Source organism: Macrobrachium nipponense, chromosome 26, assembly GCF_015104395.2.
Source record: "Macrobrachium nipponense isolate FS-2020 chromosome 26, ASM1510439v2, whole genome shotgun sequence".
NCBI lineage: Eukaryota > Metazoa > Arthropoda > Malacostraca > Decapoda > Palaemonidae > Macrobrachium > Macrobrachium nipponense.
This window is the reverse complement of record NC_087215.1, coordinates 925722-948474: the sequence shown is the minus strand read 5'-3', so window position 1 is coordinate 948474 and position 22753 is coordinate 925722. Positions and strand designations below refer to the sequence as shown.

General features: G+C 44.9%; 1 protein-coding gene across 1 annotated transcript in view; it reads left to right on the top strand.

Moving 5' to 3' along the window:
- LOC135199955 (COP9 signalosome complex subunit 1-like) overlaps positions 1-22753 on the top strand; it is a 161180-nt gene that overhangs the window by 7112 nt on the left and 131315 nt on the right. Inside the window, exons 5-11 of the mRNA XM_064228081.1 lie at positions 12143-12304; positions 12470-12553; positions 12757-12846; positions 12976-13124; positions 14287-14392; positions 15637-15725; positions 15958-16087. Of these exons, the coding sequence (XP_064084151.1) occupies positions 12143-12304; positions 12470-12553; positions 12757-12846; positions 12976-13124; positions 14287-14392; positions 15637-15725; positions 15958-16087 (810 nt within the window). The remainder of the gene's footprint in view (positions 1-12142; positions 12305-12469; positions 12554-12756; positions 12847-12975; positions 13125-14286; positions 14393-15636; positions 15726-15957; positions 16088-22753) is intronic.

Sequence of the window (22753 nt, the reverse complement as noted above, 5' to 3'; positions counted from 1 at the left end):
TCACTTGAAAAGGTATCGTTTGTGAATGAAATTTAGTTATTTTTTTCGTTAGTAGATGGTGCTGAGGGCATGTTTATTGCGTAGACAAAAATCAACATTCCGTTCGATATTTTCACTTCATCTCATCAGAATACTACGAGCTTTACATATTTATCTTTTAATGGAGTGAAAACAGTAAAATGTGTTCTTTTCATGCCCAATAGTTTTGATTAAAACACATTTCTCTCAAATTTTGTTTATGGTCAAGTTTGATGATACCATACCAAAGTTTGAGAAAGTTTCAGCCATGTTGCCCATGCACAATAATAGTTGTTAGCATATCAACATTCTTTTCTCAACTTCAGCTAAACCTTACAGATTAAATTTAGCAGTATATGCCCTTGCCGATCTTTTATCCATAGCGAGTAAGGCTATAACTCCAGTAAACTTACACCATCAAACACAACCTTAGATAAAATTAAATTGAGAGAAAATTATTTTAATCAAAACTTCAGGTCTTGAAAGAACACATTTTACTGTTGTTTTCACGCCGATAAAAGATAAGTAACGTAACGGTCAAGTTCGTACTACGATGAAATGAAGTGAAAATAGCAAACAGAATCACAATATTTTTACACAATAAACATACCCACAACGCAATCTGTTAACGAAAAAAATACTTTAGTTCATATTAAATTCATATTTCGACTTAAAAACACGTTGTATAATGACAAATTACCTTGTCTCATATAAGTAGAGTACAGTAAGTCCTCGGGTTACGCCGGTCTCGACTTACGATGTTTCGTGGTTACGAACGCGCCCCCATAAAAATATAAAAAATAATAATATGCGTCGTTCCGTCTTACGCGGTTTAGCGTCGTAAGCGACGTAAACAAAAGCGAACTAGTTCCAGGCGCACGGCGGAAGAATACGCTTTGTGGGGGAGAGGACGGCGTCGCTTCGCTACGCTCATTCCTCGCCCATACGCCATTTTGGTGTTTACGCTGCCTCTCTCTCCCTCGTGTTGTATCGTTTTTGTAACTTTTTACTCTTTGTTATGGCTCCCAAGCGCAAGGCGGACTCTTCTGATGGTAGTGCATCGAAGAAAAGAAAGGCCATCACCATGGAAATTAAAGTGGACATTACAAAGCGATCTGAGAAGGGAGAAATGCCAACAAACATTAGCCACTCGCTTGGCCTTAGCCGTTCGACCGTTGCTACCATTATCAAAGATAAAGAGCGCATTGTTGAACATGTGAAAGGATCTGCTCCTATGAAAGCAACAGTGATAACCAAGCAGCGTAGTGGTCTAATAATTGAAATGGAAAGGTTATTGGTGCTTTGGTTGGAAGACCAAAATCAACGGCGTATCCCAGTCAGCCTTATGGTGATTCAGGAGAAGGCGAAAAGATTGTTTGAAGCGTTGAAAAAAGAAAAGGGGGAGGGAAGTGAAAGAGAAGAGTTTGTGGCTAGTAGGGGTTGGTTTATGCGATTTAAGGCTCGGGCCAATTACCATAACCTTAAAGTGCAAGGTGAAGCTGCTAGTGGGGATGAGAAAGCAGCGAGTGAATTTCCTAAAGCATTGTCTGAGATAATTAAGGAGGGGGGTTATTCTGCTCAGCTAGTGTTTAACGTGGATGAGACAGGTTTGTTTTGGAAGCGTATGCCTAACCGCACTTACATCGCCAAGGAGGAGAAGTCAGCACCCGGTCATAAAGCCAGCAAGGAGAGGCCAACTTTACTTCTTGGGGGTAATGCTGCTGGCGACTTCAAACTGAAGCTCTTGTTGGTGTATCAGGCTGAAAATCCAAGGTCACTCAAGGGCATTTGGAAGGGTCAACTACCAGTAATTTGGAAGTCCAACAAGAAGGCAGGGGTGACACTTGCAGTGTTTGAGGACTGGTTCGTAAACCATTTTGTTCAAGTGTGGAGCGGTATTGCGCCTCCAAGGGTATCCCCTTTAAGGTGTTGCTAGTGCTGGACAATGCCCCTGGACACCCTGCCCAGCTGGGAGACTTCAACCCTAATGTCAAGGTGGTTTACCTTCCACCTAATACCACGGCCCTTTTACAGCCTATGGACCAAGGAGTGATTGCTTCATTCAAGGCCTACTACCTACGAAGGACAATTGCTATGGCTTTACAGGCAACTGAAACCAAAAAGGACTTTACTCTGAAGGACTTTTGGAAATCCTACAACATCCTTGATGCTGTAAAGAACATTGCTGATTCCTGGGAGGAGGTTAAGCAAACAAACATGAATGGTGTCTGGAAGAAAATTTGTCCTCAATTTGTGAATGATTTCCATGGGTTTGAGGACACAGTTCAGCAAGTTGTCAAGAACATTGTTGCCCTGAGTAAGGAAATCAATTTGGAGATGGAGGTTGATGATGTTACAGAGCTGCTGGAGTCTCATGGCGAGGAGTTATCTGCTGAGGACCTGATACAACTGGAGAAGCAGATGATAGAGGAAGAAGAAGAAGCACCCATCCCAGAGCCTAAGGCTTTTACAAGGCAGGACTTGGCAAGAGGTTTTGCAGAGTTGCAGCAAGCGTTGGCAACTTTTGAGGCTCAGGATCCCAACTTGGACAGGTTCACTAGGTTTTCCAGAGGCCTCATGGATTTGATGCAGTGTTACAAGGAGATCGTGGATGAAAAGAGGTTGCTCTCTGTTCAGACTAACCTGGAGCAGTATTTTAAGAAGGTAGAGAGGCCTGCAAGAGATCCTGTACCCTCTACCTCAGCTGCCTCTGCTAATCCAGACTCGCCTGCCCCACAATCTCCAGCACCTTCTGAATGTTCTGCTAACCCAGACTCGCCTGCCCCAGCATCTCCAGCATCTTCTGAATGTTCTGCTAACCCAGACTCACCTGCCCCAGCATCTCCAGCACCTTCTGTAGGTTCTGCCTCACCTCAAGACTCACCTGCCCCAGCATCTCCAGTATGTTCTGCCTCACCTCCAGACTCGCCTGCCCCAGCATCTCCAGCATCTTCTGGAGGTTCTTTTTCTCTTCACTAACCTCCCCCAGTCTCTCCAGCACCGCATCTTCCTCTCCAGTGTGCAAGCCAACCAAATGAATAAAGGTAAGGAATTGTTCTCTCGTTATTGATACATATTTACATTAAATCATGTGGTATTTTTTAATGTTCCGACTTACACTGAAAATCGTGTTACGACGCATCTTAAGAACGGATCAGCGTCGTAACTCGAGGACCCCCTGTATATAGATATTTTATGCTAACTAGAAGAAAGGCAATTCGCTCCGAATTGAGTTAAATACAGAGAAATAAACTCGTATTCACCATCAGCTGATTTCCAAACCAAAACACTGACTGCTTTGTTAGTATTTTGTGATAAAATAATATGAGAATACGTACAATATTATTGGATGCTGTAATGTATAGCTTTTTAAAAGAATCAGAAAAGATGCATATTCATTGTGTATTTATTTCGTAAATATACGTAGCCGTCAGCAGCCTGACATCGCTCAATTAGGTATGCCAATGTCGGTCCGATTCTGATTCCCAAAACAAAACCCGTTTTGTGTCCAATTTTTTTTTTCCCTCCACATATGTCATAGAAGAATGCATTGAAACTCCAAAATTATATTGTATAACTATGTAGTATACAGTATACTGAAGGCTAGGCGATTCTATTCATATAAATATGATATATGTACCACGATATCATCATCATCGTATAGGCGAGGCTAACTTGTTAAATATTCATTTCATACAATGAACTTACCTGTCAGATATATACATAGCTAAGACTCCGTCGTCCCCGACAGAAATTCAAATTTCGCGCCACTCGCTACCGGTAGGTCAGGTGATCTACCTGCCTGCCCTGGGCGGCAGGACTAGGAACCATTCCCGTTTTCTATCATATTTTCTCTGTCGCCGGTGGTATCAACATTGTTGTTACTACCTCCTGACTGGAATTCGCTTTTCAAGACTTTATTGATCATCTTTATTGGATTTATTGATCATCTTTATTGGATTTCTTGGTGACGTACTGGATCGTTGTTTTGGCATTCGCTACTGTGGACTGGATTTGGACTTGCTTTTGATTTTTCTAATGGAATGTCTGATTCAAGTGTTAGTGTGAGAGTGTGTGTGAATGTAGGCTGCAAGGTGAGGATACCGAAGGCTTCGGTTGATCCTCACACTGTATGTCGTAAATGTAGGGGGTTTGACTGTTCTTTGGCTAACACCTGCATTGAGTGTGAAAAGTTGGATGCTAATGAATGGAAGACTCTAACTTCTTACTTGAAGAAGTTAGAGAGGGATAGGATTAGACGGGCTGCACAAAAGAGTGTGAGTACAAGGCCTATTGAGCCTGTTTCTGAGTCTAACTCTACTTTTATTAATGAATATGATTCTCCCTATGTATCTGAATCCTCACAGGCTTTGCATTCGGATTCGGCTTCTGAAATCGCCAATCTGAAGGCTACTCTTCGTAAAATGAAGACAAAGATGGCGGCCATGCAAGGTAAGGCTAGTGATTGTGAATTACTAAGTGAAGTGAGTGTTCCCAGTGTTGTGGAGGGGGCGTCTGACCGTCCCTGCGATGCTCCCAGGCCTAGACCTCTTCCAAACTCACATACCCAGAGGAGTAGGAAAGTCGAAAGTCGTACGGAGGTTGTGGGGAATCCCCAACGGTCAGGCGTCCCTTCAGCAGGTTCTGTTTCGTTACAGTCTGCTCAGGACCGCTCTAATAGAAGCGTCCTACGAGATTGTTTCTCGTCGTCCGGTTCTCCTTCACCTAAACGAGGGTGGAAGGACTCGGATCTTTCTAGGCCACTGAAAAGGCATTGGAAAGAGCGCGCGTTCGACTCGAGCCCGGAACGCTTCTCGGAGGAAGCTCCTTCTTCTATCAAGAAGGCTAAGCTGGTTTCGACGCCTCCTAGAACAGTATTTGAGGATCGCACTTCTTCGAGTTCTCCTGCTTCTTCTATTGAAGAGGACGCTGGGGTGGCTTCCAAGAGGGTATTGCTTGCAGTTCAAGAGCAGATTGCCTCTTTGGTTGGAGTTCTGTCGAGGGATCCCCCTCGCAAGAAGGACGCTAGACTTCCTATTAAGAAGTCTCGTCTTCTTTCACCAGCCAGACGTGAAGCGTCCTCCAGACATGGGACGTCTTCCAGGCGCGAAGAGTCGTACAAACGTCAGGATCTATCCGAGCGAGTTGCTCTAGATCAGGATACGCTCAGGCGTGAGGCGCCAGCCAGGCGCGAGGCGCCAGCCAGGCGCGAGGCGCCAGTTAGGCGCGAGGATTCAGCCAAGCGCGAGGCGCCAGCCAAGCGCGAGGATTCAGCCAAGCGCGAGGCGCCAGCCAGGCGCGAGGAGTCAACATTGCGTGAGGCGCCAGACAAGCGCGAGACGTCAGCCAGGCGCGAGATGCCAGCCAGGCTACACGCTCCAGCCAAGCGCGAGGCGCCAGACAAGCGCGAGGAGCTTTTCAGGCGCGAGAAGTCAAGCAGACGCGAGACTTCTTTTAGACGTGAGAGAGAGTCGGTTCACTCTATGAGCCCCTCTCCTAGTAGGAGTTTGTCACCAGTAGAGAGAGAACGGGATGAAGATCCTCTCGTTTTTCAGGCCGATTCTCCACAAGGTGTAGAAGGAGATTCGGAAGAAGAGGGTGACGGTAGAGAAGGAGTCTCGAACTATAAAGTTCTGACTGACCTTCTTTTACAGGATACGGAGATTCTTTAACTCCTGCCGCTCCTCCTTCGCCTCGATCACTGTTTTCGAGTGCGATTGTGCCTAAGTCTTCGTCGGTCTTGAAGATGAGACCTACGATCTCTATGAAGAGAGCGCTTCAGTCCTTAGACAAATGGATGTTGTCTAAGAAGGATCTGGGCAGAACCACCTTCTGTATGCCTCCAGCCATACTTCTGGCAAGAGAGGTTTCTGGTACTGAACTGGGGAGAACATGGGCCTTTCTCTCCCAGCGGCAGCCGAAGCGGACTTTTCAACCTTGGTTTGACTCGTCAAGGAGACACGCTTTGAATGGAGCTCGCGTGTCTTGGGCGATTTCGGAGACGGATCATCTCCTCAAGGGACTCTTCCATATTTTGGAAGTGTTTAATTTCCTAGACTGGTCCCTTGGGTTGATGTCTAAGAAAGCTCATGACTCGGATGGTCTAGACCCCGAAGTCATTCTGAGTATTCTTGCTTGTATTGACAAGGCGGTACAAGACGGATCAGGAGAAATCTCCTCTCTTTTCGGAAGCAGTACTCCTTAAGAAGAGGAGTATTTTTAGTTCCTTCCTAACCAAGGCGGTTTTCTCCCTCACAGAGAGCAGCCCTGGTTTTCGCTCCCATGTCTGACTTCCTGTTTCCTTCTCAGTTAGTGAAGGACATTTCTCGATCACTGACTGAGAAGGCGACTCAGGATCTTCTCCTGCAAACTGCAAGGAAGAAGAGACCACTTGTTTCAGTTGACAAGAAAGGACCGACTTCTACTGTTCAGCCCTTTCGAGGAGGCCCTCTCTCCAGAGCTACCTCTAAGAGAAGAGGTCTTGAGAGGAGAGGTAAGGCTCCTTCCCGTCCCTTTAAGAAAGGGAAGTGAGACAGACACCTCAAACACCAGTGGGGGCCAGGCTTCTCGAATTTGCAGACGCCTGGTCACTCATAAACTCGGACGCCTCTTCCATGTCCATAATCAGGAAGGGATTATCTTATCCCCTTCCAAGACAGTCCTCCCCTAACGACCATTCCGCGGGAACTGTCAGCCAGATACAGGGACCCTGTACTGAGGGATACTCTTCGTCTGATGGTGAATCAAATGTGGGACAAAAGAGCTATAGAATTGGTTCTAGAGCAAAACTCTCCGGGGTTTTACAATCGGCTTTTCCTGGTTGCGAAAGCCTCGGGGGGCTGGAGACCAGTTCTAGATGTCAGCGCTCTGAACAAGTTCGTTCTAAAGGAGAAGTTCTCTATGGAGACTTCGGCCTCAGTCCTGGCGGCTTTACGTCAAGGAGATTGGATGGTGTCGCTGGATCTCCAGGACGCCTATTTTCATGTCCCGATTCACCCTTCGTCGAAGAAGTACCTCCGTTTCATGACGGGGGGAAGGATCTTTCAGTTCAGGGCCTTGTGTTTCGGCCTGTCCACAGCTCCTCAGGTCTTCACAAACCTGATGAGGAATGTGGCGAGGTTTCTTCACCTCAAAGGCGTCAACATCTCTCTATATTTGGACGATTGGCTCATCAGGGCCAGAACAGAGAGACAGTGTTTGGAGGACCTTTCTTTGACCCTAGACCTGATAAAGGCGTTGGGACTACTCGTGAACCTCGAGAAGTCACAGCTGATTCCCAGACAAAACTTGGTCTATCTGGGGATTCAGATGGATTCTCGGGGTTTTCGAGTATTTCCTTCGCAAGAGAGAATCGTGAGAGGCTTGGAAAAAGTCTCTCTCTTCTTAGGGAAAGAACGGACTTCGGCGAGGGAATGGTTAAGCCTGCTAGGCACCCTTTCCTCGCTCGAACAGTTCTTTCCTCTAGGAAGACTACATCTTCGCCCTCTTCAGTTTTTCCTAAGGAGATCTTGGAACTGGAAGACGGGACTTCTCTCCGACAGTTTTCTCCTTCCAATGGAGATGAAACCACACCTGCAATGGTGGTTGTCCCCTCTAAAAGAGAACAAGGGAATTTCTCTGGAAGTTCCGAACCCAAGCCGAGTGTTGTATTCCGACGCATCGGAGAAGGGTTGGGGAGCAACACTAGGACGAGAGAAGTGTCAGGCACCTGGAAGGCAGCACAGGTGTCCTGGCACATAAATTGCAAAGAACTTCTAGCAGTTCACTTGGCGCTAAAGTTCTTCGAACCCCTTGTGACGAACAGTGTGGTCCAAGTGAATGTGGACAACACTACAGCCCTGTCCTACATTCGGAAGCAAGGAGGAACGCACTCAGTGTCGCTTTACGAGATAGCAAGAGATCTGCTAATTTGGGCCTCACAAAGAAACATCTCCCTCCTGACAAGATTTGTTCAGGGGACGAGAAACGTCAGGGCGGACAGACTGAGCAGGAGAAGCCAGGTCCTTCACACAGAATGGACTCTTCATTCAGAGGTGTGTCAGAGTCTTTGGGATCTTTGGTGCACTCCTCACGTAGATCTGTTCGCCACATTCCTTTCCAAAAGGCTGGAAGTCTTTTGTTCAGTGGTGGAAGACCCAAGAGCTCTCGTGGTCGACGCCTTCCTGCTGGACTGGTCTCATGTGGACGTGTACGCTTTCCCCCCTTTCAAAATCCTGGGACAAGTGTTGAGAAAGTTCGTAGCGTCCAACGGGACAAGGATGACCCTGATAGCCCCGTTTTGGCCAGCACAAGATTGGTTTGCAGAGGTGCTGGAGTGGACAGTAGACTTCCCAAGATCCCTTCCAAAAAGGATGGATCTTCTCAGACAGCCACACTTCGAGAGGTTTCATCAAAACCTCCCCGCTCTCGCGCTGACTGCCTTTCGACTATCGAAAGACTTGTCAGAGCGAGGGGGTTTTCTCGCGAAGCTGCAAGCGCTATCGCTAGAGCCCGCAGAGCTTCCACTAGACGAGTCTATCAGTCGAAGTGGGAGGTATTCAGAAGGTGGTGTAAGTCTAAGAAGTTGTCCTCCTCCAGTACCTCTATAACCGAAATCGCTGATTTCCTTTTGTTCTTGAGAGAGGTCTCTCATTTGTCTGTATCGACGATCAAAGGATACAGGAGCATGCTTTCGGCAGTATTTAGAAACAGAGGCCTAGACATTGCTGAGAATAAAGATCTGCACGACTTGATTAGATCGTTTGAAACGACAAAAATTGAAGGAACTAAACTCCTCCCAGCTGGAACCTGGACGTAGTTCTCAAGTTCCTTTCGTCTGACAGATTTGAGCCTCCCCACGTAGCTTCGTTCAGGGATATAACAAGAAAATGCTTGTTTCTCCTATCTTTGGCGACAGCCAAAAGAGTTGGCGAACTTCATGCCCTAGAAGATGAAGTCGGCTTTAACAAAGACTCGGCCTTTTGCTCGTTTAGAACTCTTTTTCTAGCGAAGAATGAAAATCCATCGAATCCCTGGCCCAAGAGATTCGAGATCAAAGGCTTATCGAGTCTAGTAGGGAGAGAAACAGAGAGGTCTCTTTGCCCGGTAAGAGCCTTGAAGTTCTTCTTACAAAGAAAGAAACAAATTGGTGTTCGATTAAGGACCCCACAAGAATCATGTCTAAGAACGCATTAGCTTTCTTCATTAGGAGCGTCATTACGGATGCTCACAAGTTCTGTCCTGACGACTCTTTTCCGCTTTTAAGAGTAAAAGCCCATGAAGTTAGAGCAGTGGCGATGTCTCTCTCTTTTCAGAAGAATATGTCGTTAAAGAAAATCATTGACACGACATATTGGAGGTGCAATTCAGTTTTTTGCATCTCACTATCTTAAAGACGTTCGCGTGACCTACGAGAAATGTTTTTCTCTGGGACCTTTTGTATCGGCGGATACAATACTGGGTACGGGAGCAAACACCAATCCTTAAATTTGTACATACCTTCTACTAGATATGTTCTAGATTTCTGCTGACAAAGAGGGCTCGGTGCTGCACTGGCGGCCAGTCACTGTTGTTCAGTAAGGAACTCTTGTGATATCTTTTAGGGGAGTATTAAAATTTTTTTTTTTTTTGAGAATTTTTGTATGAATGCGTTTTTCGTTTCGAGTTATGGGTTGTTTGTAATGAGTTCGGGGATAACTCAGAACAATTCTATATACTAACATGGTGGTTAGGATCAGGTGGTCGGGATTGGTTATGCTCCTTCATAAGGTGTGTTGTCATAGAAGTGGTCCAGTACCCATTGACAAAGTCCTTTTAGGCTCTGCCGAGTAAGCGGTTCTTATACCCATCGACAGACCCACAAGAACTCTAGCCATAGATCTAATATCTCGCTAAAGTCTTGAGGTGATGCAGACTACCGGGCTACAGCCACGAAGTCTACCACCTATCAGGTAGGAACCAAGGTTTTTCTTTTATACCTACAACATATGTTGTTTACCTGTCTATTCCATATTAGCTGTCTCTGACCCTCCACCAAAGGGTGCCAATCAGCTATGTATATATCTGACAGGTAAGTTCATTGTATGAAAATGATATTGTTATAATACAATAAAGTTTCATACATACTTACCTGGCAGATATATACGATTAATGGCCCACCCAGCCTCCCCGCAGGAGACAGGTGGAAGAGAGAAAATATGATAGAAAACGGGAAGGAATGGTCCTAGTCCTGCCGCCCAGGGCAGGCAGGTAGATCACCTGACCTACCGGTAGCGAGTGGCGCGAAATTTGAATTTCTGTCGGGGACGACGGAGTCTTAGCTATGTATATATCTGCCAGGTAAGTATGTATGAAACTTTATTGTATTATAACAATATTATATTTCTCTTTGTACTGAATCATCATAAGCCAATGTGCATTGAATAGAGAATTAGCTGAAATTAATAATTAGTATGCCATATATGTATAAAGTATGCTGTGTAATGTAGGCTAGGCTACCCTATATGTAAAGTTGGTACTGATTACCCCAGTGTAGGCTACGCTAGTATAATATCATTACAGTAAATTAACATGGGCCGACTTACGTCCAAATCGATTTATGACTGGTTGTTTGTAACCAATTGCGGTAGTAAGTCGGCTAATACCTGTGATGTAAAAATATATCAGTCCTCTTCTCATTAACGTCATTTGTAACATAACTATGGTAATTTTTTACTATCGTACGATGGTTGAAATGCAAGCAAAAAGGCTGTTTTTATCAGATTGGTTGTTCATAGCAAATCAGCTGTTTTTGGCTATATACATTTTCCAAACAAGTATAACATTACTACCAATACTTTTTGTTTTCTCTTTTACTTTTTTAAACATAACTAGAAGATGGAATAGATTAAGAGATGGAGGAAACGAGGTTAGCATAACTAAAAAATGGAATAGAAAAAGAGGAGGAAAAGAGGTTAGCCGTTTGTTAAATTTTGGTCTCGTGAATTTAACTCGCATGATATGTGAGATACGTGATATACGTAATCATTTTTTGAGGGTAAAAATTTGGGGGTCACATGATATGTGAGATCGCGTGTTATGCGAGTATATACGGTAGGTAAATGGTTGGTAATGCTTGTATTTAGTGCAACTATTTACTATTTTATTTAGTAGACCAAGTTTTATCACAATTGTACATGTTTCACTGCAAAATCTTGACTTTGAGATTTTTTTTATATAGTAATAATAATAAAAATCAGATGGCAGTGTCTTGGACCTTTTTTAAAATATAGGTTACAGAATGTACACTGGAGCTTTTGCATCCAGTCTCTGAAGTTGCTGCTATTTTGTTGAACAGGATGACAAAATCATATTTGCAGGTTCATAATTCTCGCTTTGACAGATTTTTTTTTTTTTTTTTTTTCTTTCTTTCTTTTTTCTTTAAATGGCATAAGTTTTTAATCAAGGCAACTGGCAACTTGAGGTTTGAGAAGTTGGACATCTGGGTTGGAAGAGAAAGGGAACAGATGAAAAAAGTATATGGCAAAAAGTTCCTCAACAACTAATGTTGCAAAATTTTACATTAGCTCTCAAGAACTTTGCTGTCAAAAATGTTTTCAAAAGCAATTATTTAAAACCGAATTAAATTACTTTTTTGAGTTAATCTTATAGTACACACCAATCCTTTAATTGCCCTCAAACCTCACAGGGTGGACAGAACATTCTTACTTCTTAATTGTACCACGAACCTGAACAAATTATTCATCTTAGCTTCGATATTATGAATGACAGAATGCACGGGGGTTCCTAACCGAGGTGATATGCTAGTGGTGATCTTACTGTTTTGAATACTTTAATGTGTATAGTATTTATACTAGTATAAATGTACACATTTACTCTATACCATCTTTTAACAAGTTAATTGTTATTAATTGTTCGATGCTCGCAGTTTACCTATCATTTACAAGGTGAGGACTGGTACTCCACTAACTAGAATCACTGGTTGTAATGTAATTGCATCACTAGCAATTCTTGTTGTAGATGGCAGTACCAGTGTCATTTTCATTCTCACACCTATATTAGAGGTATTGTTAAGTATTCTGAGATAAATGGCATTATCAAGAAATATTCATGCAATTTTGATAATATGCTTTTTTCTTTTCCTCAGGTCAACAGCATCAAAGAATCCATTCGACGGGGACATGACGATTTAGGTGATCACTACTTAGATTGCGGTGACCTTTCAAATGCCCTGAAATGCTATTCCCGTGCCCGCGACTATTGTACATCCTTTAAACACATCATTAACATGTGTCTTAATGTGATTAAGGTATGGACCACTTAAAAGAGGAGTGTGAAGTCATGAATTTGAATATCTTTGAAATAAAAATTGATTAAAAATTTTGTCATTTTTCTCTGGACAAACCAGTACTGATTCACTTTTGACTGAATAAACTGAAAATCTGAGTAATTAGTTATTGTCTTTATTCATCAGGTTTCCATCTATTTAAACAATTGGTCACATGTACTGAGTTATGTCAGCAAAGCTCAAGCGACTCCTGAAGTAACAGAAACGAGGGTACGTATGCATTTTTGCATGTGATGTAAAAGAAATAGTCTCAGTATCTCTTTATCTTTAATAATGTACATTATGATGCTTGTATAGATTTTGAAGCCCAATCCAGAATTATGTGGATAATTTTAATAATTTATTAATACATAATATTTTCAAATTATTACTAGATTGTAATGAATAGTAAATTTGTATGCTTTTAATTTCAGCAAAGTGGCAACAAAGATCAGTCGGCAGTTATCCAAACAAAATTAACATGTGCTGCAGGTTTAGCACAGTTAGCCACTAGAAAATATAAGGTAACTAGCATTACCATTTGCTGTATATACACTGGAAGTTGACTTTCATTTTAGTATAAGGCAGTTGAACTACAAGTGTACAGTAATTTTCTGAATATGATTCATACTAAATATTGCCCCTTTTTTCAGGCTGCAGCTAAGAGTTTTCTTCTCGCTCAGCTTGATTCAGCTGATTTTCCAGACCTTTTGTCTACTTCCAATATAGCTATGTATGGTGGCTTATGTGCGTTAGCCACGTTTTCTCGTCAAGAATTACAGAAGTTGGTTATTTCTAGTAGGTGAGTGTTGCATGCAGTAAATGAAGCTGAAGTAGCTTCATTATACTATAGCTTTTGTTATGATAGCTCATGTTGGTATCAGTGGGGAAATAATTGATGCCAAGAAATGTTGAAAAGTTTTTGTAAAAGCAATAAGAATTCAGGGGATGAGACCACACCTGCGTGTGACAAGCTCATGAAACTGTAATTTTTTAAGAGGAATGGCAAGTTCAAGATACCCCTGGAGGGAGTTACTGCTGTCATTACACCTCATGCGTTGTACTGTAGGCATTACTTAGGGTTCTTTATCTTACCTCTGTTCATGTTCTCTTTCCTTCATCCTGCTTTCCACTCTCTCTTAATAATTGTTTCAACGTTATTTTCAGTACTGAATGACCTCATGGGTCCCAGTGCTTGGCCCCAATTTTATATTTCAGTCCAATTTCAATATCCTACAGTCTAGATATAATATGTTTGAATATTATTGAAGTCACTGTAATTAATGTCCCTTTGCAAGGCTAACTTGCTTGTATAAAGAAAAATTGTTAGAATGCCTTAGTCTAATTGAGTCCCAGTCAGAGGGTTTGTGCTGTACTTGGCACTAAATATACTACTTAAGATTCTATACATTGTCCCTAAAGCCTCCAGTTGCATTTTGCAAAGTTCTAGGGTGTTAATTCCAGTCTTTAACCTCTGGTCTCTATCCACCTAACCATTTAAGTTCAGTAATCTTGTCTCTCCAGTTTCTACTCATATGTGAGGGTAAATCCTTCAAACCTTCTGTAATGTTTCAAGAAGTGTCAAAACTTATATATAACTATGTCCTAAAGGTTTTTTCCAGCAGTTTTAATATGAGCAGGATATTAGGCTACATTTTGTTTTATTGCAGTTATAGACCACATCTAGTAACTCAAAACAAAGTACCTTTTCAAACTAAACTCTGCAGCTCCATGAATGCCAACTTTTACATGTGAGTTTAATATGCAAGTGAAAATTACATAATCAGTTACATTTTTGCCAACTAACAATAGCCTTTTGAAGAGGTTAAAATGTTCTTATTAAGACAAAGATAATAATTTTTGTATCCTTCAAGTAAATATTTTCAATTTATGTATAGTAATAAACATTATTGCTTCACGATACCGTTATTTATGTAATTTCTCTTAATTTTTCAATTTTTCAGTTCGTTTAAACTATTTTTGGAAGTGGAACCACAGTTACGTGACATCATTTTTAAGTTTTATGAATCCAAGTATGCCTCCTGCCTCAAACTTTTAGATGAATTAAAGGTATGTATATTGTTTTGTATATTCCAAAAAGTATGATTATGTTAAACGTATTGAAAGTTCGTAGTTTATTAGGTAAAATACAGGCAGTCCCCGGGTTACGACGTGGATTCCGTTCTTGAGACGCGTCGTAAGCCGGAACATCGTCAAAAATCCTGAGAAAACCTTACTTTTAATGCTTTGGGTGCATTCAAAACTATGTAAAGTGCATTCTTATTACATTTTTCATCATTAAAACCTTCAAATGTTGATTATTTTGCATTTTTGGTGTCATATTTCTTCTGCCAGATCACCGTTGTAGGCACCATAACCCTGGAACATGCATCATAACCCTGGAAATAATTTCTTATGAATATAATTGAAAAGCGCCTTAACCTCAGAACGTCGTAAGCCGAACCCATCGTAACCCGGGAACTGCCTGTACTGAATTTTAGTTGTAAAATATGAACTTGCCCACATGTTTTAAGCCTAAATTATGTTTTGGGATGACAAGTTTACAATAATTCAGTAATTGAAATGAGTTAAAAGTTTGGATTGCCAATTATTAGTTAGGAACAGCTAGGATTTTTTTTCTTCTGGTTCTGATGCATATAAGCACATCTATGTGAAAAAGGGTTGATGGCTATATCTAAGCAGCAGTTGAAATGAATATGACACATTCCTTGCTTGAAAGTATTAGAAAAGATTTTTTACTCCCAGTTGCCTTTGATAGTAGTGTTACATTTCTGAAGATTACCTTGCAGTTGATAAGATTGTAAAACATACTACTAACCAAGGTTATTATGTAAGGTTCAGGTCTTTATAGTACAGGCACAAATGATACATTACTGAGAATTAACTTCAGGTTCATAAAACGATGAGTGAATTGTAAAATTGAGTGTGTGTATGTAGTTATTCAATTTATTTTTTACCAAGATTATTATGGGCCTGCTTTGTTCAAGAGTTCAAGTCATTAAGTAATAGCCACACACAGGTTGTTGGGTGGACTTTTGCAGAGGTGATACAATATTCTTCTAAGATCCATATGACAGAAATACTCAAAAAATTTTTCTTCCATCTTCCTATCCACCTTCTAACAATTGTTTCATAGTGCAACTGCGAGGTTTTCCTCCTATTACACCTTTCTACCCTCAATTGCATTTTCAACGCTGAATGACCTCATAGTTCCAGCATTTGGCCTTAATTCTATATTACATTCCATTTGACAGAAATGATGTACTGTATTTCTCTTCTCATTTTTTTTTCAGGATGTTTTAATGTTGGACCTGTATTTGGCGCCGCATCTCAACACACTATACTCTCGTATTAGAAATCGAGCTCTTATACAGTATTTTAGGTTAGTTTTGCTCTTATTATTTGGTTGAAAAACTGGCAATAGGATGCTGAGGTTGAAATAAGTGTCTTCCTTGCTATTATGTACATCAGTGAATATGAACAGCCAAAAATTTGTGCTATAAATACTACACCATAATGTGATTCTTAGTGTAAAATCTAACTGTCAGTGACGGTTCTGATACTAGGTGTCATTTGTTTAGTTTTGAATATGTATTTTTTCTTGTTTTCTACAGTCCTTACATGAGTGCAGACTTGGAAAAGATGGCTGCAGCATTCAATACCACTATAAGTGCTCTAGAAGATGAGTTGATGGCTTTAATACTGGATGGTCAAATTCAAGCACGTATAGATTCCCATAATAAGGTAAAGTTGCTGTGTCCTTTGATTTCTTGTCAAGTAAATGAAAAGGTTAAATTGGAGGTTTAGTTATTAATTTGCTATAAAATTATCTGTGGTTTTTTTTCATGTTAGATGCCTGAAAAGTTGCATGATTTGATATTTGTGTTATGTAGTATATTTGATTTTAAGAGAAGTTTAGTTTTACTCTTTCATTCACTTGACCTCCGCAAAACATGTTTGCTCCAGAGTGAAACATTTTGTAGTTGATCATGTGCGTACTTGCTTTTTCTTTTGATTAATCAATGAGTGAGGAACCAGTGGTGTAATAACAGTTACAGCCAGACTCCTTAGTCTACTGTAATTGTAAATTTGTTCATACACGAAACAAACCTTCGGTCTTAACATTAGGATTTACTAGCGCCAAGCTGGAAACCGGTAGAATTAAAATTACACTTGTGAGATCCAGGGACTAATGGCATCTATACCAGGTCACGGGGCATGTATACCCAGGATGCCCACGGCTACCTGTGACCCACCAGTTATTTTCCTACCGCCTTTAAGATAAGACGTGTTACTGTCTATCTGATTTAAAGCCGGTTTTTCAGTTTGCCCGTTCTTTATCCATTTCATTTTTTATTTTTCATTCCTTTTCTTTCTCCAAGTGTGATCAGTGTGTGGTAAGAGTGTATACGTGGTATGATGGAGAATTTTGCCTCAACTTCGGGATCGTCTACCGTTTCGAAGAGGAGACAAAGGAAATGCCCAGGAGTCAGTGGCTTTCCATGTTCTAGGTTCCTAACTTCGGTGTCGACGGATCCTCATCCAACGTGTAGTAGGTGCAGGGAAAACGTATGTATGGTTACTAATCCGTGTTCTGTTTGTCGCGGTTGGTCGGTGGAACAGTGGAAGAAGTTCTATGGGAAAAGCCAATACAAAAGGAAGGAGGTGACGCCATCTTTGGATGACCAAACCTTACCGGCTTCTTTTGTATCGGCAATAAACCAGGCTGCTCCATATGTTTCTCCACCTGCTTTTGATTTGTCTCATACCCCTTCGGTTTCTCCTAGCGGTTCTGTATCGGAAACGTCAGGAGGGGCCTTGGGTAATTTTATGAATAATTTGCACTCTCCTTTGTTCCCAGCAAGTAGAGGGGGAGATCCGCCATCTTTGTTCCAGGCTCCTGCTACTCAAGCGCATAGGTTAGATGGTACGTGGTCAGCGCTAGGCCTACCAGGCGTACCAACCTTGGATGGTCTGCTTGCGCATTATATGACGTCACGGTTCCAGCAGGGTCCGGCAGCGCTGAATGTTCCTCATCCCCCGGGCTTGCAATTTATGGGAATTAATGCCGCGGCTTCACCATCCCACTCAGTGTTTACAGCGATGCAGAACGTGGGATGTAGTTTGGCAGCAAACGTGCGGTTGCCAGGAGAAACCTCTCAGTCTCTCCCTACGAGAGGGATGACGTCACAACATACGTCACACTCCGATATGGCAGGCGTGATGACGTCACAGACCGATTCTCGGCCTTTTTCGCTGCACCCAGACGCTAATACGCCTTCTGACCCGTCTGCAAACTGTAATGCAGAAATTACAGGATATAGAGAAGAGAATGAATAAGAGAGACAAAAAGAAAAAGTGTGATTCGCCTTCTTCGTCTTCTTCCTCTAGTTCGGCGTCATCGCTAAGTCCGATAACGTCACGGCGAGCGCCAGTCAAGCGTTGGAGGAGGATTCGGGAGTTCCTGGCGGATCCTCAGGCTAAGAAGAGAAGAATCAATTCTTCCTCATCTTCGGACCAAGACTGTCATTTCCAAGTCAGCAAGAAGGTCGGGAAGTCAGTGGCTATTAAGCACAAGGTTGGCAGACGAAGCCGTTCGCAAGAATCCGAACAAGCGAGAGAGGGGTGACGGCGGCGGGCCTAGCGGCCGAGGCGGAGTTGCCAGTTCGGATCGCAAAAACTGCGATACCTCTGGTAAAATCGACGTTAGCGGCGAAAGGTGCAGCAGAGGATGGAATGCAGGTCCCAGTTTCGCCCGTAAGGCCGTTCAAAATACGTACGAAGGACGATAACGCTCCTATTAAAAGTACGAAAAATAGAGATTGTTCCGATACGTAATACAAACCATCGGTCCTTTAACAATAGGAAGTAGCTAGCGGCAGCTGGAACGGTCGTAAGCTTCGAACAAGGGGAGAACGGTAGTTAACTGCTTGTCCGACAGTCGCGCGCCGCGCGACTGGGAGGTAAACAAATCACTTTTGCTTTCGGCCGCGGTGTGAAGGACGTGTTCGTCATCGCTCTCTGCCCGCTTCATTGTCGTATGCTTTGTTTATATTGTGTTTTCTACTAATGGTTTGTTTGACTTGAAAATGAAACTGTAAGTACACTGTTTTCATTTTCATTACTTAATTAGGAACCAACATGGAGTTATCGCCGTAGATTGCGGCGATTTTCCTCTATTTTCATGAATTGAACCCTTGAATTATGCCTCGGTGCCGAGGGCGGGCGCGCTCGCACCGAGTCATGTATTTTGGGCGAAAGTGTGTAATTGAAAAATGTAAGTACTCTTTTCATTATATGTTTGCCCTGTGCGTTCGTTACCGAGTGTGTTTGCGCTTGGCACGAGCCTTTTAATTTTGTATAATAGAATGCAATGAAAGTGGATTCGCAATTGCAATATTCTTTTCATTTTCATTTATTTATTTGCATGAAATTTAATTTTGATCAATTTTCGTTCTTACCCGGGAATTGATCCTTACGATTTTTTTTTTTTTTATGTGAAATGAAATCGCAAGTGCAGTATTCTGTTTCATTTTCATATATATTTTATGATAGCATCATATTATTGGATCAAGTTTCCGTTCTTACCCGGGAATTGATCTTTTCCCCTTTTGTAAGTTCTATGAAGTGAATCGCAGGGCAGTATTCTGTTTCATTTTCATATTACTTTTCACTGCTGTGCGGGGGGGTAGGGGGTAAAGGGGGAAGCGAAGGTTCTGCCAGGAAGTCGTCGGAAAGCTCTCCCGCGACTCCCTTGGTATCCGATTCTTCGTCTTCCTTCCTGCCCCCGCTCAGTTCTTCTTCGTTGTATTTTGTATTTGGGTCTTCCTTGCGTTCGGGGTGGGGCATGCTTCCCCCCGTGCGTGAGGGAACCCCTCTTACTAATCTATCTATGTTACCGCAGGTGCTACATCCGTGGGAGACGACCTTGGACAGGTATGACCACCGCGGAGGCAGGGCGTGCCTAGCATCCACGGGCTGCTGCAGCGTCTAGCGAGGTCTGGGGCGGTCTCCACTACTACCACGGCCGCTTATGCTGCTCCCCCCCCTCCTGGTCTACACTCCCCATGCTGTGTCGATGACGCCGTCTGCCGCTACTAGGGCCGCAGCCGTACCGAGGTGGGGTTGCCGCCGCCGCCTGTTTTTTCTTCGTGTTCGCCTGCCCCAGACTTACCGCTGTTCCAGCAGCTCGCCCCTGGGACCGGGCGCCAGGACCCAGGTTCCGCTGGCTGCCGATGATTCTACGAGGCGATCGCTGGGACTGCCGTACCTGCCGCTGATGTGATTCCCGCTGTTGGCTTGGCTGTCCCTTCTGGGTCTACCGCTGCCGCTGTTCCTGCCGCTCCTGAACTGGTTGCTGTTCCTGTCGCTCCTGGTTTCCTGTGCCTGTCCATGTGGTCCTGCCCACGGTGTGTCTTCCCCAGTCCCAGGTCCTTCCGGACAGGTTGCAGTCGGGCCGTGTTGCTTCGGCAATAGCCCCGGCTCCGGCCTGGATAGGAGGACCTGACGACTGTCCTGCGTGAGCTGACGAGGAAGAGGAGAAGAGGAAGCTGTCATCTTCGTCTTCATCGTCTGCTGCTGCCTCTTTCCCCTTCGACTTCTAAGGCCCATAAGCCGAAGAAGAAGAAGGCTGCCTTCCCCCCTAAGAAGTCTCCTTCGGGAACTTCTAAGGGCCCGTCCCACCTCGGTGGGAACGGGGGGTCCTTCTGCTGGTCCTCCTGCTCCTTCGGAGCGGGGCCCGTCTCCCCTTCCCGTAAGAAGAGATAGACGGGGACCAGAGGAGTATTGGTTAGCTCTGGTACTTCCTTGCCTGGTGCTAGCGGCGATGCCGCTACGCCAGGTTCCGGCTCGGTCTCTCGGTTCGCCGAGAGATCCCGAGTGTACGTTCTCCCTCGGGAGACCGTGCAGCCAAGTTTCGGCGACCAGAGTTCGCTCGGCGCCAAGACGCGGCACGGAGCAGAAGGCTGGTGAGAGACGCTCAGGTGACTCTTGCCAGGCCAGCGGCCGCTCTTGCAGCGACCAGCTGGTAACCCGGGTTTTCCCCCTAAGAAGGCTCCTTCGGGACCTTCTAAGGGCCCGTCTCGCTCCGGCGATTCGGGGAGCTCTTCTGCTGGTCCTCCTGCTCCCTCGGGAAAGGCAGGGCCGTCTTTTCTTCTACCAAGGAGAAGAAGACGGGGACCAGAGGAGTACCAGCTTCGGCTGGCACTTCCTCGCCTGGTTCTAGCGGTTCTGCCGCTAAACAGGATCTGCCTCGGCTTCTCGTTAGCGAGAAGTACCGAGTGGACGGTCTCCCGCGGGCGGGAGACCGTCCAGCCAAAGTCTTGACGCCCGAGCTCGCTCGCCGTCAAGAACCGAAGCGCGGAGCAGAAGACTGGCGAGAGTTGTGCAGACGACTCTCGTCAGGCCAGTGGACGCTCTCGCAGCGACCAGCTGGCTCTGCTCGGGTTGACGTGACGGTCGCTGACCAGCCACGAGTTGAGGCGAGGAAGGGGTCCCCCGCGGCCGTCGGTACCAGCCACGGCTGGTACCAGCGGCTCGACGCGCCGAGAGGACGCTCGCCGGTCTCACCGCGACAGCGAACTTAGCAGGTCACCTGACGCCGCTCCCATCGGGACCGGGCGAAGATGGTAACCAGCAACAGCTCGCCTGACGCTAGAGATCAGCGTCGACGTTCTCAGCCGAGCCTCTCGCCCCAGGCGAGCGGCAAGGCTAGGCTGCTGCTCGATCGCCACCGCGGGTTGACGATCAGCAGCAGCCCTCCAAGCACGCTGGTCCTGCCAGCGAGGCTAGGGGGGGGCGTCAGGTCTGCATCTCCTGTACCTTCAACCTCCTCGGGCTACACCGGGAGGAGTGAGGTACCTTATGAGTGATCGCGAGAGTGTGCGCCCGCTCGCGATCCCGCTATGACGCCGTATGGACCAGGCACGGTTCTAGGACCGACCAGGACATAACGTGCAAGTAGCTGGAGGCGACCGTCAGGGGTCTGCCGCTATTCCTCCTTCGGAAGGAGAGTATCTCGGGATCTGTTCTTGTTGGAAGGACTGGACGGTCCTACTCCGCAAGACGCGGTTACTCCCGAGATACAGAGGAAATTGCAGAAGTCATAAGCTGATTCGTCAGCATAATGACCTTGCGGAAGGATTGCCGCTCCCACCAGCAGAGCCCACGTCTCTGCTCGAGTCGTTTTGGGGCCCGAGAGGGAACCCAAACCGACGGTGGGTCTGCCGCGATACGGAGCTTGCCGATTCTGTCTCGAACCAGAGTCTCTCGTCTCCGGACAAGAAGGCTCGCTCAGTTCTGGCCGGTCGATCAAGCTACTTCCACCTCCTCTACTGCGACAGCGGCGTTTCTACGTGTCTTCGGACACCGTATTTAATACTCCTTCGGTCCTCCTGAGAGGTTTCGACCTCGACGAGGACTGGAATGAGTCGGAGGACGGTATCGGCTCTCCCCTGTCAGGTGTCGATCAGCCCCACCCAGACGACGTTCACAGTGGCGGCAGACCCTTACCTACAGTGAGAGTTCGTAACCCTCCGCGCGGGAAAACGTCTCCTGACGATACGTTTTCCCAGACTCTGAGAGACCATCGCCGCAAGGCGATGGCTGCTCCTATTCTTCTCCAACTGCTAGTTCACTGGGAGGCGAGCGAGTATCCAATTCCTCCCCCCATTCTCTCCTTACGGCTACGAGGGAAAGGGGAGGGATCCTACAGAGATTTCTCTGTAGGATCCCACGTTCGGGACTGCGCTACCGGGGGGACCTTCGGGTCCTACCTGACGTAAGCCCCGGTCGTTGAGGAGGGATCCTGCCCCATTCTCGATTTCTACGGGAATCGAGAGGACCACCAGCCGATATCGTTTGACGAATTCGGTGGGGGTTTCGCAGACTGCTTAGAATTCTAAGGAATTTCTAGCGCATTCAGAGTGTTCGAGTTTTTTACGATCTCCAAACACTTAGGCGAGACCACGGTCTAAAGTGAGCGAGACGAGAATCCCCGATGTTACATGATAATCGGGAACCTCACCTATGCTCGAATTCCTGGAATTTCTAGCATTGGGAAGAAGACTGCTGCTGAAAGAAACTTTGTTCCGACACGGCATACAAACCTTCGGTCCTTTTACAATAGGAAGATACTAGCGGCAGCTGGATAGGTCGTAAGCTTTCGAACAAGGGGTTCGGTAGTTAACTGCTTGTCCGACAGGCGCGCGCGCGCGACTGGGAGGTAAACAATCACTTTTGCTTTCGGCCTCACAGTGGATGGACGTGTGTGTTCGCTCTCTGCCCGCTGCTCGTCGTTTGCTTTCTAAGTTTGTTTGTAATTGTGTATGAAAGAGCTTGTAAGTACAATTATTCTCTTCTCATATTAATTACTCTGCAAGTGAATAATGATGGAATCTCCTCGCCTCGCTA